Source organism: Eurosta solidaginis, chromosome 2 (assembly GCF_040869045.1).
Source record: "Eurosta solidaginis isolate ZX-2024a chromosome 2, ASM4086904v1, whole genome shotgun sequence".
NCBI classification, from domain to species: domain Eukaryota; kingdom Metazoa; phylum Arthropoda; class Insecta; order Diptera; family Tephritidae; genus Eurosta; species Eurosta solidaginis.
This window is the reverse complement of record NC_090320.1, coordinates 135,924,985-135,945,838: the sequence shown is the minus strand read 5'-3', so window position 1 is coordinate 135,945,838 and position 20,854 is coordinate 135,924,985. Positions and strand designations below refer to the sequence as shown.

The following is a 20,854-nucleotide window of genomic DNA, read 5'->3' as shown; positions in this document are numbered from 1 at the left end:
TTTGATGTATCGTTCCCTTTTTTATTCTTTTGTAAGTTTTCCTAGTTTTTTATTCTTTTATTTCATTTCAGGTTCACAGCTACTTACGTGGCTTTACGGAGGCACTAAATGAAGCGCGTGATAAACAAACCGCCACCGTTAGCCCGGTCATATGTACAATTGCACAATATACGTTTGATATGTTGCAATTTGCAAAAAGATTGAAAACAAAAGTCTTTCCGCATACGCGTGAAGTGAGCATTAATAATGTGGTCGAGTGGTCAGAGACGCGAGATTGGTTACGCTCTTATATACGTTGCATTGTATGGCATCCAAATTGTTTCAAAATTGCCGTTGCAGGATCAGATGATATTGTGGGTATATACACGGATGAACCGGCAGTGGTGCCTGTGCTCAGGAGTGTTTTACGAACAATGGATTAATTCAATGGCTTGACGATTGATAGATTCAATATTGAAGTGCTATTCATACAAAAACAGTGTTATTCATTGAAACACTGTCACGGGTCGAAGCGGTAAGCGAACTTTTTGTCTGTTTCGTGAGTCCAGTGCTATACCACTTGGCCAAAACGTGAAATAAAATATTTCGGAAAATATTCAATAGATCAAGTTTCAAAGGATGGTATGTTGTCATCTCGCCAACAATTTGGTTTATGGAAGGCATGTCAACCTATATATTCTGTATTGCGACATTAACCCACCCTTACGCAAATGCTTGTGCACATATGTATGTACATGCATCACGAATATATGCCATTGGCCAATTAAAAAGTTCGCTTGACTTTGTCGTAATACGCTTCATTTGATAAACTTTGATATAATAGCAACAACAACAAAAGCTTTGCTGTAAGTCGAAAATTATTGCAATACATTGGTCTTTACCAAAAGTGGAAATAAAAAGTTTTATCCAAAGCGTTTAAGTCTAATTAATCAAAAGCAAACCAATGGCTTGGCGTCCACTAACCGCTGCAGAGTTGGCAGTGGGTTGTCAAAAAGGTGTTTGCCTTTGGACTGTGGATACAAATATGCATATAACACGGAGCGCTACACAAGCAGTATTCTTAAAACATCCAGGCCACTGCCCAATTACTTCGGTACAATGGAATGCCAATGGTACATGGCTTGCAACCGCATCCATTAGCGATACTGATATGTCATTATGGGATGTCGATAGACAACAAAATACCCCACTTCGTCGTGTTGGCCCACCTTGCTCATTGCTGAAATGGTCACCCGATGCTGCGAATCTATTTTCTGCCACTGTTGGTAATGTATTTCGTGTATGGTCGGCAAACAAAAAATGGACGCCTGAACGCTGGACAATCAATTGTGGTGTAGTACGATCGGCTTGCTGGTCACAGTGCGGCAATTTTTTTTGCTTTTTGTTACAACCGGCGATAGTATTTTATATCGTTTACTTTTTCAGGATGAACAAATTTTTGCATCTGGCGCTTCACCTAAAGAAGCTTTAAAAATAGCCGAACTTACCAAATTTAATGCTGGTCGTCGTGAGGTTGGTGGCGAACCACAAGTATTAGCCTGGGGTGCAGATGGTGGTCATTTGGCTGTGATGTTCAAAGATACACCCGGTATAGCACTCTTCAATACTTGTTTGAAAAAATTTGATATGACAATTTCACCATTATGTTATCTAACTGGCATAAAATACAGAATATCCTTCATATGTTTGCTTCCAAAGTAAAACACAGCGTAATACGGATACGGGTTTAACAATTGGCTGGTCGAGTGGGCGTATAGAATACTTTCCGTTTGGAAGTATGTGAATTAATTCTAAATAAATAAGACTGGTGTTTTCTGTTCTGTAGGTACATAAATACATATACATTTTTTTTTTTATTTAACTATATATGTAATACATAACCTCTATGTATATATATAGTATATGAGGTAAATTGCTACATATACATGTTTACTTTTGTAATAAACAGATAACAATGCTACGAATTGGGTGGTTCGTTGGATACAGAACGTGTTTGTGAAATAAAGGAGGGCCTGAATACAATCATGGCTGAGTTAGAGGCGTCGCTGAAAGCGAATAAGGCAGAAATATCACCATCAACTATGTTTGCAAGGGCCAGCATTGACGAGGGCGTAACTTACATTAATGGCTCACCACAAAATACGTTTGTACCTGGTCTTTATTGAATTGGCCGAATTTAAGGGTGTTTTCGTTGCTGGCGATGATTTTGATCAGGAGATGCTTTGCGTAATCATGTAAGTGTGTATGTAGACATATATTATGTGTATGGAAACCAATTGTGGTGTGTCGCAAACTCGGCAACGGAGTGGAGGCACCACAATTGTGTTTAAGATATTGAATTGACACTGGTTTACCCCAAGTGCACATCTAGTTCCTCATAAAAACCCCACACCCACATTGATTGCTTCGGATGTATGTAGCGCACTCCGTGCACAACGATCAATTGGGTTAATATATATAAATGGTTTTACTTTGGTGGGGTTAATAAGAATACTGGTTACTCTTTTCTAACGTGGGGATTGCGTTAGGTAGGGAAAGACGTGGCGTCAGTCTGCTACTTCCCCCCACCAGTGGTAAGGGGTGGCAGATACTGCGTGATGTATTTGGCTTTGTCAGCTAAGGCCTCGCTCAAGTCTGACACTTCCCCCCACCAGTGGTAAGGGGTATCAGATACTGTTCGAGGTAAGGGGAGTATCCACCCGGTGGGATGCCCTCCCGCTTTCAACGACCTTTTGTAAGTCTGGCACTTCCCCCCACCAGTGGTAAGGGGTGCCGGATACTGCTCAAGGTTAGGGAACCTTCTCCCACTTCCAAATTTTTTTGACTTATGTGAAATTACGAAACGATTCCTTTTTTGATTGGGGTTTTTTTTGAAATTCCCATTCGTAATCCAGTAAGCGGGACGAATCTAGTAGTCTAGTAGTAGTGATAATGGTTTTTCAAGTGCCAATATGTTGTGGGGGAAATGATTCGGTTTCTACTGAACATTTCGTGGTTGATAAGGTCATGTTGGGTTGGTCACTCTTTCAGACATTGTTTAGAAAATGCCGCACGTTGGACTTTTATTCAAAAAATGCACTATGTTGCCAAAAAAACTCCCTCTCCGAGCATAAGTTCAAAGCATTTTTGTTAATGAAATACATTCCGGGATGAAGTGTTCTTCACTCTCACTCTAATATAGGGCGATTTGGAGAAAAGTCCGGAATTGGGAAATTTTTGACATTGAGATAGCATGATTCGAAGATGTAGGCGACATGGGGTGAGAAGCCACTCAGCAGCCCAAGTTCTCCAGCAAACTATAATATGTATAAAATTTCTAAAACAAGGCAACAATCAGTATTTACTTTAGTGCGTCGGTAGTTTGATAATACTGATCTGTGTTCGATTATCGTTAGCACGAACGCACATATTTATGAATGGAATGGTTTTCTTAAACAAATTGTGAGCACGGACTTTCGGTGTTTATGCTTAAACTGAAATTCACCTTAATTGGAGAAATGTTTGAAGACCTTTTGAAAGGTATTCAAGATCAATGTTCACAACCTTTTGACAATCCGTCTAAAAAGAATTGTTAGTTATAAGGCCTTTTTGGAGGCCACTTATAACATGCTTTCTTTTAGTAAATTTTTATGAGGTTTCATTTATTTTTGTTTACACAATTTGTGAACCAACATCAACGCTTTGTAAGCTTAATGTTTGTTTGGGAAAGCTTTTATTGTAGACTTCCTACATGACGTGTACTTTGTTCTTATGAATTATAACTATTGGAGTCCTGATTGCTAGGCCCGCTTCGGTGCTGTTGGCCTCGTGCATTTGACCGAGTGCTGATGCAATATGTGGCAGATCCTGGATCTGCGTTAGGGTTCTGGTGTCCTTGCTCGGGGGAGCGAGTGACTTTTGGGTTAAATTTTTGGAAAGTGAGAAAGATAATGGGCTGAAAGCCTTTAGGTTCTGTGGCAGATCGGTTCACCCTTCTGCGGTAGGTTGTTATGATGTCCTCGTTATGGGATAACGAGTGAATGGGACGGTCTCTGGTGTCCTCGCTCGGGGCGGGCGAGTGAATTTGGGGATTTTCTGGTGTCCTCGCTGTGGGTGAGCGAGTGAATTATGGGGTTTTCTGTTCAGGGGGCCCCCGGTTAGTCTTGTTAGAAAAAACTTAGATCGAAAAAAAAATGTTTTTTTTTTTTGTTTGCGAGCTTTTTGTACGCTCTCCCGCGTCTTCGTGCGTCTCGCTCCGTATTCAGGTGTAGGGGTCCCTCCGGCAGACTCGAAACGAGACCGGAGGTAGAGAAAAAAAAGAGAAGATGTAGGATCGCCCTCCGGTAGACTCGCACCATCACGAGACCGGGGGGTTGATTAGGGCATAGCCACAAGCTTAGGGATAGCGGGGCATCACGGCGCGTGGTTGAAACGCGTCTTCATGTCCCGCGCTCCCTTTCCCCATTGCCATCGCGTAGTACGTTTTAGGATTCCCCTCCGGTAGACTCGCACCATCACGAGACCGGGGGGTTGATTATAATATATGGCTCGGGAGAAACGCAGGCTTAGGGGTAGAGAGACACGAAGACGCGGGTTCCTTAATTTGCTTTCTATGCTATCACCAACCGTGGGCCTCTGATTTTAGGTAGTCGAGGGAAATAGGATTTTGGTTTTTGGGGTTTCGGAAGGCGGGGTTTGCCCCCTTACATTTAATTCTCCTTGTCGTGGGACGGAAGGAGCACCAATTTCGTAATGGGTCTAGTTATTTGTCCCCTGGTTGTATGAACGTCAACAACACGCACACGGTTATCAGGGCCTGGGTGTGTGTTGACGATTCTGCCCATCCTCCACTCGTTGGGTTGGAGGTTGTCCTCTTTGATAACAACCAGGTCTCCGGATTTTAAATTGGATTGTGGATGTTTCCACTCATATCGTTTCTGGATCTCGGTGAGATATTCCGATTTCCATCTTTGGCAGAAAGTATGGTGCAAGGCCTTCATTTTTTGCCATCTGTTGACTATTGAGGCAGGATTCTCGTCACAGTCGAGTTCGGGTGGAGCTAACAGATGCCCACCCACGAGAAAATGGCCTGGAGTAAGCGGCTCCAGGTCGGAAGGTTCATTTGATGAGGGACTCAGTGGTCTAGAGTTAAGACATGCCTCTATTCGGCATAACAGGGTCGTAAACTCCTCGAAGGTATATTTATGGTCGGACGCGATTTTTTTATAATGAGTTTTAAAACTCTTTACCCCTGCCTCCCACAAGCCTCCCATGTGAGGAGCACCTGGGGGTATGAAATGCCATGCGAGAGTTTGGTGGCTATATTTATTCATGGTATCGTCCCTCGCTTCCCGAAGAAATGCCTTGAACTCCGATCGTAAGGATCGTGAAGCTCCGACAAAGTTTGTACCGTTGTCGGAGTAGACGTTTTTTGGGCATCCTCGTCTGGATACAAATCTGGAAAAGGCAGCCAAGAAGGACCCGGTACTAAGGTCGTTTGTCGCTTCAAGATGAATAGCTTTCGTTGAAAAGCATACGAACAAACATACATATCCCTTTGAGGTCCGACACCCTCTCCCTCGGTAGGACTTTATGTCAAAAGGTCCGGCGAAATCTACCCCTGTATTTGTGAAGGCCCTGGCAAAAGTGGTGCGCTCCTTGGGAAGGATGCCCATGAGTTGAGTTTGTGCCCGCTTCTTGTAAATAGTACACACTTTACATTTGTGGATGACAGACCTAATCATGGTTTTAACACGCGGTATCCAGTACTGAGTGCGAATAAAGCGCAGCATCAGCTGGTTTTCTCCATGGAGGGAGATCTTATGTATAAACTCAACTAGGAGTCTGGATAGCCGACAAGTGTACGGCAGGATAATTGGGTGTCGTTCGTTGTAGGGCATATCTTTGGATGCGTTAATCCTACCACCAGTTCTGATTATACCATCAGAATCGATAAATGGGTTTAAGGGTAAAATTTCACTCTTCCCATGAATTGGTTTCCCTGACTTCAAGTTGGCATACTCTGCTTGATAATATTTCCTTTGGCATATAGCTATCAATCGTTGTGACGTAGTTTTGATTTCATCAGGTGCGATTGTATGAGACTGCCTATTGAAGGAAACTCTAGTTTTGGGATGTGTTCTGCGGGCAAATCGAAAAATGTAAGATATAACCCGCAGCGCCCTTGAAAGGTCGGAGAACCTATCAAGGATGTTAGGGTTGTTGTTCACTGACGCTGCATGAACCTTTATCCGCTTTTCCTCAATTGACGTGTTGTATTCGGTGTCTTGTGCTGGCCAGTGGGAGTGGTCTTCTTGCAGCCAAGAAGGTCCCTGCCACCACAACGAATTGTCGACCAAGTCAGAGGCAGGTAGTCCTCTGCTGCCTAAGTCGGCTGGGTTTGACTCCGAGTTCACGTGAAGCCAGTCCTTGCTACCGACCATGTCGATGATCTTGGTGATCCGATGTGCGACGAAAGTGGACCAGGAACAGGGCGGTTTCCTTATCCATGCGAGGACGATAGTTGAATCCGTCCAAAGGTGGACTTTCACTGGTCCCAATTTGAGGTTCCTGAAAAGTGATTCGGTGATTTCCGCTAACAGCACAGCTCCGCAAAGTTCCAGACGTGGGAGAGAGAGAGTTTTCACTGGGGCTACTCGCGTTTTAGATAGAAGCAGGTTTGTGCAGACATCAACATCCGTTTTGACACGCATGTAAACGGCTGCTGCATAAGCCTTTTCGGATGCGTCACAAAATCCATGAATCTCGATGTCGGTTCCTGGAGAGAAGTTGACCCATCTAGGTATCCTGATTCTATCGATCTCATGGTATTGGTCGGTGAAAGTTCTCCATTGTTCCAACGTACTGGTCGATACTGGTTCGTCCCAAGCGGTGCCTTCTAGCCAAATACTCTGCATGAGTATTTTTGCCACAATAACCATTGGCGCAAGCCAGCCTAAAGGATCGAAAAGTTTGGCTATAGCGGATAGGACTGCTCTCTTCGTAATGTTTTCCGGGTTGTCCAGCGTCCCTGCTTTAAAATAAAATAAATCGGAGTGGGCATTCCATCGAATACCTAATGCTTTCACTGAACTGGTATCTTCGAACGCCAGGAAGTTTTCATTGAGCAGGTCTGCTTTGGGGATGTCCCTTAGAATGTCCTCTGAGTTGGAGGTCCATTTGCGAAGTGGAAAGCCCGCTGATTGTAGGACTTGACGAATTTCATCTCTGGCTTTAATAGTCGATGTGATCGTATGTCCACCCGCTAACACATCATCTACATACATGTATTCTCGCAGTATGCTAGCCGCTGTAGGGTGCGAGTTTGAGACGTCGTCTGCTAGTTGTAGGAGCGTTCTTATCGCGAGATATGGAGCGCAATTCACTCCGAAGGTAACCGTCTTTAATTCGTAAAGACTAACAGGGTCATTCGGGGAAGTGCGATGCACAATACGTTGAAATTTGGTGTGATTTTCGTTCACCCAAATTTGTCGATACATCTTTTCGATGTCGCTATTGAATACGAAGCGGTATAGTCTCCATCGTAAGATAAGTATGGGTAGATCGGCTTGTAGAACTGGGCCTGGGAGTAGAATATCATTTAGGCTCTTCCCGTTTGCCGTAGGGCTCGAGGCATTGAATACTACGCGTACCTTTGTAGTGGTACTTTCCGCTTTAATAACGGCGTGGTGGGGCAGGAAATAATGATCCGAGTCGTCGGATGAAATATTCTTTTTTAATTTTCTCATATGTCCGAGCGTATCATATTCTGACAACACTCGAACATATTCTTTACCTAAATCTGGGTTTTTTATTAGTCGCCCCTCATTCCGGAAGAATTGAGAGCATGCGCGTTTCAGGGACGGTCCCAAATTAATGTTATTAGGGTAATCCTGCCTGAATGGTAGTGATACGGTGTACCTTCCATCTTCATCACGTTTCGTTGTTTCTTTAAATAATTTTTCGCAATACCTTTCATCTTCAGTTAATATTTTGTTTTTTGATACATTTTCTACCTCCCAGAACGCTTTGAGTTGGTTGTCTAACGCAACCTCGTTGTAAAAAGACATAATGCTCTTCGTTGGATTCGGTGCTTCGATACGACCGGTGATTATCCAACCGAACACTGTCTCTTGGGCTAAGAGTGTGTTTAGCACATTCTTCTTTATACCGCTCATTATAATTTGGGGATATATGTCTCCGCCAAGTATGAGGTCTACGTCTTCGTTGACGTAGAATCTCTTGTCTGTCAAAACTAAGTCTGGGAATGCCTGCATAGTCATTGCGTTGATATGGCAGGATGGAAGATTCCCCGTGAGTTTCGCTAGAACTAGTACGGGTGTAGTCAGGCTGAAGCAGGGATCCACTGGTGAACGTAATTCGATGTTGGATGCTTCTTTCACCTGAGCTGACACCGCATTTGTGATGCCCGAAACATGGGCATGCATTTTCCTCGCTGGCAAATTGATCCTGCGTTTCAGTCTTTCAGTTATAAAGGAGCATTCAGACCCTGAATCAATTAATGCCCGCGCTGAGAACTCGGTACCATTATGGTGAATGTGTACGCGAGCAGTTCCTAATAGCACGCCTGTGCTGGAATTAGCATGACAGGAATTTACATTCTGGTTCGCAGAAGAATTTGGTTGCCCCGATTCCTGTCTTCGTTGTGCTTGTGCCGAAGTTGTTGGGATATTATCCGCATCTTTGAAAGGATTGCGCCTCGTAGTTTGCTGGACTGTATCCGCATGCAGGAGTGTGTGGTGACGAGAGTGGCATTTGGCACAGTTGTACGAACTGGTGCACCTCGTCACTGTGTGTCCTGGGGATAAGCAGTTCAGGCATCCCCCCGTGGATTTGATGAAGTTGATTCTCTCCACTGGGGTCAGATCACAGAATCGGGGACAATTCCGTAACCTGTGTTCAGCTTTGCACATTTTACAAACAACTCTTGATGTCGATTTGGAGGTCGGTTTTGATACCTTCGTTTGGAAGGCACCAAGTCGTTTTATGGGGGTTTCGGTTGTATGCCGAGTGTTGGCTGGCTTTTGTCCCTTTTGGGCGTTAGTGCCGGTGAAGCTAGACACTGTTTCCAGTGTCTGAAACCTATTTGATAGAAATTTGTCCATATCTTCCCATTTAGATATGTCCATTTTATGGTCTATGCTTTGTTCCCATAGAGCCAAGGTACTTTCCGGTAGTTTTGTCGAACACAAATATGTTAGTATTGCATCCCAATTGGATGTGTCGATTTTGTGACACTTGAGGGACGATAGACAATTGTTTATATCGCTATGTAATTTCTTTAGCGCACTACCACACTCACTCTCTACCTTCTTTAAATTAAACAGAATTTGTAATTGCGTGTTGACTAGTATACGCTTGTTTTCATACCTTTCACACAGGTTTTTCCAGGCCATATCGAACCCATCATTTGTTAGAGGGCATTTTTTTACAATATCTTTGGCCTCGCCCTGTGTCTTATTGTTCAGATGGAATAGTTTTTCCACCCCCTGTAGGTCGGAATTATTTATGTATATAGCAGTGAACAGGTCGCGAAAGGTTGGCCATGACAAATAGTCACCTTTGAAAATCTCCGTGTCGCAAGGAGGGAGGCGGATCTTATGCCCGCGAGGTGCGGCTGGGGGTGCTTGCTCCGAGATAGCACTATTTTCTACTTTTTTAAATTTCTCTGCCTCAGCAGATATTGTGGATAAGCATCGCATATATATTGCGTAGGTAGAGATCTGTTTTTTCCGGATGGCCAACACATCATTTGCGTCGACATCTTCTGATCCCATCAGTGAGTCAAACACAGACTTAACCTTCTTCCATAAGGAGCGCAACTCTTCTTGCTGTATCGCAAGAGTGTGCTTATTATGACTTTCCTCTGGAATAAGGCTGTACTGCTGTTCAAACTCTGAGATTAACTCAGCTGATCGGATATATGTTTCCATTTTACAACTAAAACCCAACTAATTCTTTGAACAAAAAAGAAACAATGCTTTGAAAAGTCGCTTTTTATTTATTTATTTCAGATTTGGCCGACTCGTCTGATTTACTTTTTGACAAGGGGAAGATAGGCAATGGTGTAACCTATTGCCACCCGCACGTATATATATGTATGTATGTATCGGTGTGTGTAAATAAATTTGCAGATTATTTTGTGCTGTCAGACAGAGAGCAGGGGGAGTAATACCAATGTGTACTGTGTGAGGCAAAAGGGGGCCACTCGCCACTTCAATCGTCAATTTTATTAAGTGCGCGCGTTGATATAAACTCGACGAAAAGTGTGAAACCGTGAAATAGATTTTATGCAACAAAGAACAAAAACTGTGTAACAAGATTGATTAAGGAAATTAGTGAAAATAATAGTGACGCAAAGGAAATTAAATTTTGCCGCAGTCAAATGGCGTGAAATTTTTGTGAAAGTGAGGTTATGTGCACCTCTTCCCTGTGCTGTGTCTGGAGAGCCTTACCGCTGGTGGGGGGACAGACCAGATAGTCACAAGGAATCTTAACCGACGTTAATGCAACGCGTTTGCACTTATTTTCTTTTTTGGCACTACACAGTTTTTTCACACTTTTCGCGGTTAACGACAATCACGTATGGCACTTTAAATGATTTTTCGCACTTTTTATTTATTGTTTTTAACCAACCAAAAAAAATGTGGCAAGAAATATTGCACTTACTCTGGCTTTTTATGGCGATTTGTATAGTGGTGCTTATGTGGTAAGATGGCTTGATGTCTTGCAGTGGCTTCCGCTCGCTGTCGATTGCTCAGTGATTGACGCTGATGTGAAAATAATACTTTTTTCCCGGATAAATTTTCTATGAGGAATTTTTAAGTGTGTGCGATCAGCTATGATTTTGATGTCGCCAAAGGAATTTTACCACCAAAGTGTACCACCAAACGTGTATTTCAGCTTCTTAAAAGAATTTTACCATCAAAGTGTATATAGAAGATTTTGTGTGGATGTGGACTGTATATAGGCGCTCTGTTCTAATTCCTGGTGAGAAGGACCAAATGTTCGGCCTGAGTGCGTCGTAAACCGGCAGTGGGTAGGCGCACAAGGGTCGATCTCGCTCAATGGATGATGCACTCAAAAGGAAATAAAGAAGAACACGGGAGGAGTTTCCTCGTTATAAAAATGCACTTTATTGGGTAGAGGTAAAATAAACTTGTTACAATATTACCTGAATATGCTGGAACACAGTGGAGATCGCTGGCGGCAGATGTTAGCTGGTTGTCTGTTGAAATCAAAGAGGCCGGTTGTATAGCAAGCTACAACCGTTGACCCGCAAAATCCTCCGTTTTGGAGGGGAAAGGCACCCACACATCAACCCCGACATGCATATGCATGAGTGCTGACAAAAAGCACACATACACGCGCATGTACATGCATGCACATGCATGAGGGTGATGGTGTGGGTGGTTATAAATTAATTCGAGTATCGAGTATCGATTTGCAGAGTTGCATTGGGGGGGTCGCAATCAGATGCGGAAAAGTTAGGCATCCTGCCTAAACATATTAATGATATAGAGAAGCGCCAACGCGAATGCAAGTGATTTCAAACCACTGGTAGGCTATTCACCACTTTAACTGTCAGAAAAAATGTTAAATTGTTCAATTTATGTAAAAAAAATTTGAAAGTTGCAATTGAAGGTCTGAAAGCTCGGGAATTTCAATTGAAGTTAAAAAAATTACAATTGAAGTTCAGAATTTTCAATAGGAGTTCAGTAAATTATAATTGAAGCTCAGGAATTTCAACTGCAGTTCAGAAAATTAAAACTGAGACCCAGAAAATTAGAATTTAAGTTCAATTATAATTTTATGAACTACAAACAGAAATTCTGAACTTCAATTTTAATTTTCTGAATCACAAATAGAAATTCTGAGCTTGAATTTAAATTTTCTGAACATGAATTTAAATTTTTGAACTTCAATTGTAACTTTCGAACCTCAATTGCAGCTTTCTGAACTAAAATATAAAATGTATAGCATTAAAATTGGCGAATTACAAGTCCACTTACCCAAATTTTGAAATGCCTACTCGCGATTTGATGGTTTACTGCAACCAATAGTTCTGTTAGTTCTTCTCTTTTATTTTCTTTATCATTAATTAATTTATTTAAGTTTCCCTTAACTTTGTATGCATGCAATCGCATATATTAAAATTTGTATTTATGGCTCACCAACAAGACTGAAAAACTATTCCTTCCTTATGACTTATTGTTAATAATTTGCAACTATTATAAATAATCTAATATATTATAAAAATGTTGAATAAAAGAAATATTAATGGATTTGAATTTAAGAAATATTTTATTTATATAGCAGTATAATCCAAGTAAAAAAACGGTCATAATATTAGTCAAAAGGCGGTCATATTAACGTAAAAATACTGTAAAAATACTCGTAAGGTTACAGGTATATAACTTAAAAAATTACGGCCATTTGACAGTTAACGTGAATGTAAGAACAGTACAGCATTGGGAATGATAACTAAGTGTGATATCTTCTGCATAGACGTCAAAATTCCAAAGTGATTGGATCACCTGATTTGTATTTGACTATCGCTGTCTCATTCTGTATCTCTTTCTATCACCTGCTGAAGATAGGCGCCGCCATATTGAACACCCTGTCAAAACGCTAAAAAGTAGCCAAAATTAACATCCTGTCAGGCATTTGACAGATAAGATATCACACTTAGTTATCATTCACAATGCAGTACAGCACTTAGTTTGTTTACACTTCGATAACCTAAAAATCTTCATATTAATAGAAATATGATACTAATTACCTGATTGGCTCATTTTAAAATAAAATTTAATCAATATATAAAGGCTTTACTAAAAAACACTTAAAAATTTTCACGCAATGAAAGCTCCGTTAGTATTAAGCGGCGAACGATTTCAACCATTGAATTATTTAGCGGAAAGATCTTCACAATTAAGTTAACGAGTGCACAGAGTACCTATTCCGGACTTGCATAGACCACTTTGTAGCGTTGCTTCGCTTTAACGCTTTGGCAGCGCCATAAGAAATAAGTCACAGCGTTTTCTTTTCTGAAATAAATTGTTGCCTATGTAAATGGTAAAGCCTTAATAGTGTTACTCCTACCACAGAAAATTGTCAACATTTATAGTGCATACAAAGAACATTTCATCTCACCATATTCAGTCATATCACAAATCACACAAGAAGATTGCGCATTGCGCATGTAAACATTAGATCATCCCGTTTTTATGGGCAATTCTTACGTCATTTTCCTTTAGCTCTTGTTTTTTCTCTCTTTCTTTCATTCGCTCAAACAGCCAACTGTGACGGAGTTGCGCAGAACGAAGCAATTTTGAACTCGTGAATGCGCAATCTGGTAGGTGATCTGTGCACTCATATTAACGGAGTATATGTGGAACTCAAATGCGAATTGAGAGTTTCACAGAGTTACATTGCCACACCGCCATTTTATACAGAGTAAAAGTGTAAAGCTTTTGCGTTGCAAGCAGGCAACAATTTTCACAAAAGAACGAAATACCCCGTAAAGGCGTTGCCTGTTTTTTAGAATAGAACAACAACCCTTGCGCGGCGTACAAAAGCGTACCACTATGGCGAGAAAAGAAAACGCTATTAGTAAGTGAATAAGCTAATAAGTGAACGTTAGATATTTCCATTATACCATTAATAACTGTTTCACAGCTAATGTTTCCAAGTAATATTAAAATTTATTTAAAATATTGGAGAACATTTTAATGATATAGTTTTCCATAATATTCTTACCTTTAGGTCTGGCAGTCCCTTAACACATAAAAGAGCAGTCTACTCGTTCAAAATACACTCGCTCTGCCATATTCATTTCGGTTGCAGATGACAATGCGATTATAAAATAAACAAATAAACTCGTCGGTGCCGCATAGTGTAACATAGTGTAACGTAGTGGGCGTGATCCGACCAATTTTTCTCCTTGCCCTCATATAAGGTGGAATTTCACATAATAATATTTTCTACTTTAAAAGCATTTTCCAGTGCCAATATAAATACAAATTTTTTAGATTTCTTAACTTTAGCTAAGAGGCTTTTGACTAATATTTAAAAAATTTTATTTTCAAAGTCAAACACAACATAGATACATATATTTGTAAGAACTGAATCGAAATACATACTTATATATAAAAAGTGATATTATAACTGGTATTAAGTTAGTCGGAGTCAATATCGTCGACATGCTCTGGTTCAGATAATAAGCCAATAAATTCACTCGTTAATACTCGCCGCTTTGACCTAAGGGTTTTCCGCAAACTATTTACGCACGGGTCTGCCGATATCACCAGTCTGTGCAGACAATCGAAGTTACTACAAATTCTTGACTTTTTGTGGTCAAAAGTTCACGATAATTTCGTACATCTTTGTTTCTGGACTCTTGAGCTTCTTCCGAAAGTTGACGAGTAGGAAGAATAGCAGACACGTTTATACTCTTTCCATGAGACAGAATTTTATATACGCTCACTGGCATATTGTACCAAGCATATTCCGATCACACAGTGGTCAAAGGCTTCATAATTTATTTAAACCACATCCTATGCATGAAAGGATTGTATGAAACCTTTTCAAAAGATTGATGTTTATGCCGGTTATGTTTGATGCTATTTCAGGATCTCAAAAGACCAACTTCTTTCCTTAAACTATTTTGGATATTTTCTTTCTTCTTTTTCATCTTTTCCTTATTTTCTTCAACCCGCACCCACCAGGTCTTCATTTCGATAATCGATGTGTAGCATACATTCCATGCATCGTATCCAAGAATGTAAAGGAGAAATTCCGAAAGCACGCATGCCTTTGTCAATATTTTGCTCGGTCAGGACTCGCATATTGTTCACATCTTTAGGAGAAGCCCCATATATGTAGCACTTTTGCGATGATGTATATGCCGACAGAGGGTTGCAAACTTTGCCCTCAATAATGCACAACACAAACGTTGATTTCACCAATAAGTTTAGGTTTTCTATTTGAATTGTTGTAGTACGGCAGTATCTTGTTGAAGATGGAGCGGGATTACTCCAAATTATAACCTTTCGTTTGTCAACCATTGTATACATTTTAAGGAAACAAAAAAAAACATACTAGTGTCCGATTTATTTTCTTCCGAAAATTGTTGTTTGTAACAGCTAAGGTTTCTCCATCTTTGCTTTTTAGCCAAACTTCAAAGAGTGCATTTCGTGAAATAGTCATAAATAGTTGATTATATAGGAAAATTTGGTACAGTGCAGTTGGTTTTACTTCAATGCAGTCCGTCTTTGGTATGATTCATTTTTAGCTTTTTTTCTATTTATATAGTCTTAGCCCAAGCGTTTTATTATAATAATACCTGCTAATGCTTAACAAAAATATACTTACCCATTTCTTTGTTTAAAGATCTACCTAAGATCTCAAACTTCGAGGGAGCTTTAGGTAGGCGTTTATGTGATGTATACATACATATGTATATTCCCGAAGCATTCAATTGCTTAGACGACCCGCAGGTAGGCGTGCATACATAACATAAGTTGATGGGATAAGTGCAGTAAGTTTAGGTTATCTATTTGGATTGTTATCGGGCGGCAGTATCTTGTGGAAGATGGAGCGGTATTACTCCAAACTATAACCTTTCGTTTGCAACCATTGTATACTTTTGAAGGAGTACTAGTGAAGTGAAAAACATACTAGTGTCCGATTTGTTTTCTTCCGAAAATTATTGTTTGTAATAGCTAACGTTTTTCCATCTTTGATTTTTAGCCAAACTTCAAAGAGTGCATTTCGTGAAATAGCCATAACTAGTTGATGATATAGGAAAATTTAGTACAGTACATTTGGTTTTACTTCATTGCAGTCCGTCTTTGGTATGATTCATTCTTAGCTTTTTTCTCAATTTATGTTAGCACGACACACATGCAAAAGAGATTTATTCAAAGTTCGAAAATCCAAGAAGACACCACATTCCACAGAAAAGTAAATAAAGTAAAGTCACGTACTGAAATATGACTCCTCGAAAATAAGCAATTTGGAATGATACAACAATTGATGAGAAGCGCACCGTCAACAAAAGGCCATCTGCAACAAGCGATGGAAATCGTCAAGCGAGTACTCGGAAATAAGTAATTGGGAATGCAACAATTGATGAGAAGCGCACCGTCCAAAAGGCCATCTGCAACAAGCGATGGAAATCGTCAAGCGAGTAAAACAACAGCAGAGGCAGCGGCAGAGCTGAGTAGCAGAGCGAGTTAGATTTAAGTAATAACAAATTTTGTAAAGTTAGTCTTAAGTTGAAGTTGAACCAATAAAGGAGCTAAGCTCCCGAAAATATATTTTTTTTTTAGAATTTTAATGTGAAATAAGTTAACTGGCGTCCGAGCAGGGACCAGCGCGATTGCCGAAAAAGTTAAGTGCCTGAAAATAAAAAAGTAAGGCCACGCGAGTGAAAGGAAACAAATAATAAAGTTTTCGTTTCACTTAATATCCGATCGTAGGATAAAGAACGACCAAAAAGCGGCAAGTAGAAGTGGAATACCGAGCGACGTCAAGGACCCAAATACAGAAAGGGATAACTCCGAAACATTCAAGACTTCCACATGCAGCGCTGGACTCTTATGTAAGACTAGTTTTTAAGATATCCGTAACAAAGTGAAGCATTTTAATCCTGTTAATATTAAAAATTTAGGCAAAACTAAACAAAAAAAATAAATAAAGAGTAAAAGAAAAATAAACTTACTGCAAAATTTGTAAAATAAAAAAAGTGAAAATTACTGGAGAAAAAGTCGTTGAAACTTGAAAAGCATTTAAATGAAAATTTTAATTATAAATTCCGAGAAGGAAAATAAGTAAATAAACTTTGAGAATTTATTGAACATTTGAATATGTTGATTAAAAAGAAAACCTAAAAATTGTATTGTCGAAAGAATTGATTGAAAAATTTTGAGAAAGTTTATATAATATCATCGAAACAAGTGTATTTCTACAAAGGCAACAAAGGAAAATTAAAAATTCATATATTTCAAAAGGAATTTATTACTAAATAAGAAGAAAAAAATAGGTAAATACCTTACGAAGTTTTGAAAACATATACTAAATGTGCAAAGAAGTATTAAATCAGTAAATCTTGCAGAGGATTAATTAATGAAAAGAGTCAATAGTTTATGCGAGGGAACTTTCCTTCTTTTTGAATAATATCGAAGAACAAAAGTAATAAAACACATAGTTCAAATGCCAGGTTCAACAGAGGAGTTAGTGGAACAACTAAACCAGCTCCGGCTAGATTACGGAGCGACTAATCCCGAAAATCCTACAAATCCTGTCGCCCCTAACCCTGCTACTAGTAACCCCACATTCGTTAAAACAATTGTGCGCGAAGTGCTCGACCGAATTAGCCAACCTAACGTTACTGATTTTAGTGGTCACGATTGTAATATAGCCCTGAGCCTAGTGAATATGAATGATTTGGACAGGATTCCCGATATGGTTAAATGTCTACGGGAATTTTCGGGTAAACCGGGAGAATTCAGCTCCTGGCGAAAGAGTGTAGATAGACTTTTAAAAGCATATGAAGCATTGAGAGACACGCCTAAATACTTTTCAATCCTTCATACCACACGACATAAAATTGTTGGCGATGCCGACATTGCTCTGGAGTCCTACAGTACTCCGCTCGACTGGGCCCAAATTCGTAAATGCCTCATGATGCATTATTCGGATAAGAGGGATATCGGTACCCTCGAATATCAAATGACTACGTTGGCCCAGCGTAACGATGATATTCCGACCTTTTATCAAAAGATGTATCAACACGTTTAACTTATTCTAGACAAGATATCATGCCTGGATCTTGCCGACGAGTCCATAAGAACGATGTCAAACTCGTATCGGGAGAAAGTTCTCGATACATTTATTAGGGGACTTAACGGCGATTTACCTCGACTTCTTAGTATTCGAGAGCCCGCAACCTTGCCTCAAGCCCTTCATCTATGCCAAAAGCTAGACAACATGGCTTTCCGGATGAACCACGCACATAACGTGCATAAATCGTTAAATCAACCAACACCGCGATCTCCACGACAGAATGCAACAAATCACCGACCCTTCTATCCCGAACTTATCTATGCGGCATCCCCGCAGCGGTATAATTATCCTCCAAGACATATGAACAATTACAACAACCGACAATTCAACACGACACCCCGAATCCAACCGAATCAGAACGGTCCAACGAATTATTATAATTGACCAAATTTTAATCTCCAGCCTAACACTGGCTTCGGACACGCCCTCAACAACAATATAATTCAAGATTCAATAACCGTTCCAATCTACGCCAAAAGCCACCAGTCCCAATGGACGTGGACCCTTCTCTACATTCTAGACAAGTTAATTATCAAAATAGACCCAGTCCTAATCAAAATACTCAACCGCCGAAGCGCCCACTCTCATCGCAACATACGCGCATTCCTAACAAAATGCAACGCCACATCCACGTGAACGCTGGGGCATCTGATGGAAATACTTACCTCACGACTCCGGATCCAAATCAGATTTATTGTAACAATTCTTATGACGACTATTACGGAGCAACGCAACAACCGGACGAAGCTCCCGAAGGACAAATTAACTTGACTACCAGCGAACAAAATCACGCCAATCTCGACTTGATTAATTTTTTAGACTAACTCCGTCCTCGCTTCCTTACTAAAAACTTACATTGAGGCGCGGGGACTTATTGGATTTCCTGATCGATACGGGATGCAATAAAAACTATATCCAATCCACTAGAATAAGAAACCCAATACTCAATAAACCAGTTAAGGTGGAATCAGTCGCGGGTGCTATAAAGATTACCCACCATGCATTTATAGATATGTTCGGACCAAACGTAGAAAAAATCAAATTCTTTATTCTGCCACCCCTGAATTCCTTTCATGGTATTATAGGCAACGACACCTTGAGGAAACTAAAAGCTGTCATAGACACTGAGGGAAGCACAATGACTATCTTTCCGGGGATCGTTATCATATAATAATGTCAAATTGGAAATACCACATCTCTCTGTAGAACAACAACGAAATATAAACAATATTGTAACGAATGTTAGCAGCACTGAGCGATGCTATCGTCTCTAAGCCGATGCTAAGCAGTGACGTGAATGCACATCAATAATTCAATCATTATGTATCTACATAAACGAAACAATAACTGCGTCTACATATATGTACCATGTACGTATACGAGCAGCGAAGAGTCAATGCACAAACACATGCATATATCTTATCTTAGTTGTCACAAGAGAGAGCAATAATTTGTGCACTTAGTTGTGGCTGGCGATTTTGTAGCCGAAACTAACTAGTAAATTCTGGAAATCGAAGAGCCTAGAAGTATGCAGCGTAAACTATAAAAGCGGGGCAGGCGAGTAAGAAGTAATTCAGTTTGAGTTGAGCTATCAATCAGTTTGATTAAGCACGCGATCTGGCGGCCAATAGTAGAGTTTCATTTGAGTTATCAATCAGTTTGGTTATTAAGCCAGCGAGTAGCAAAGTATAAGTGTTATTGTGAAGTATTTTAATAAAGGCCATTTTTTTCCATTATTCAATATTGGAGTTATTTATTCAACAGTTTAGTGATTCGAACTTAGCAGAGGATTGCAAATGAGAAGATTTGCAGAAAATTCGTTACAATTGGTGTCAGAAGAGGAATTGTTGAATAAATTCCAGAGGACAACAAGGACATGGCAAAGTTGAGTGAATTGAAGATCCAGCAACTGAAGAAGGAGTTGGAGAGCCGTGGATTGAATACAAGCGGCGTTAAACTTGAACTTCAGGCACGGCTACGAGAGGCAATGGAAGCAGAAGGAATTGATGTGGAAGAGTATGTCTTTCATCTTGATGGCGAGGAGACAACAAAAATTGAAGAGAAAAACGAAACATCTCAGACAGTTACCAGCACAGACTTGAACATGATATTGGTTGCAATATCTGCACAAACATCGACAGTAGCATCAATGTCGTCGCAATTGGCATCCCAGCTGGAAGCGCAAGAGGCACGTATAACAGAAATGTCATCACAAATATCCACAAATATGGCATCCCAACTGGAATCGCAAGAGACACGCATAACATCCAAGATGGAAACTCAGCTGGAATCGCAGGAGAACCGTATAACAGCAGAGATTGAATCACAGGAGACACGTATAACCTAAATGTCGTCACAAATAACATCCAGGATTGAAACACCGGAGGCACGTATATCCGAAATGTCGTCACAAATAGCATCCAGGATTGAAGAACAGGAGGCACGTATATCCGAAATGTCGGGACAAATTTCAGCACAGGTATCCTCGCAGATCTCTGTACAACTAGAAGCCCGTATGGACGAAAAAATAATGCAGTTTGAGAACAAAATCGAGGCTGAGGTAGATGCTTTAAAAGGTCGTATACAGGAGCTGCAACTAAACCGCCCAGCTGTTTCAGCAAGCAATCCAAAGGTAAAAACACCATCATTTGACGATTCTGTTCCTTTCCAGGTCTTCAAGCTACAGTTTGAGAAGACCGCAGCAGTGAACAACTGGAATGCGGAAGATAAAGTTGCTGCACTGTTCGTGGCATTAAAAGGGCGGAACAGTTATGAAACATTGATGGCTGCTGTAGAACGACGTTATGGAAGCGAGCATAGGAAACAGATATTCCAAATTGAGTTGCAAAACCGTCACCAAAGAGCGAATGAGACTTTGCAGGAGTTTGCCTCGGATGTTGAAAGGTTAGCTCATCTCGCAAATGCGGACGCACCCGTGGAATACACCGAGAGGGTAAAAATCCAGAGTTTCATAAATGGCATACGGGACGTGGAAACGAAGCGAGCT

At 40.4% G+C, this 20,854-nt stretch overlaps 1 protein-coding gene across 4 annotated transcripts in view; it reads left to right on the top strand.

Moving 5' to 3' along the window:
• Positions 1-20,854, top strand: part of LOC137240243 (aladin-like) — a 126,958-nt gene that overhangs the window by 35 nt on the left and 106,069 nt on the right. Inside the window, exons 1-5 of one of the 4 annotated variants that reach the window (XM_067766253.1) lie at positions 21-514; positions 604-1,336; positions 1,426-1,588; positions 1,671-1,825; positions 1,949-2,234. In XM_067766253.1, coding sequence (XP_067622354.1) covers positions 944-1,336; positions 1,426-1,588; positions 1,671-1,783 — 669 coding nt within the window. In that variant the 5' untranslated portion in view covers positions 21-514; positions 604-943 and the 3' untranslated portion in view covers positions 1,784-1,825; positions 1,949-2,234. Of the gene's footprint in view, positions 1-20; positions 1,360-1,425; positions 1,589-1,670; positions 1,826-1,948; positions 2,235-20,854 lie in introns of those variants that run through there. The other 3 variants (XM_067766254.1, XR_010949649.1, XR_010949648.1) reach the window with 3 other exon arrangements.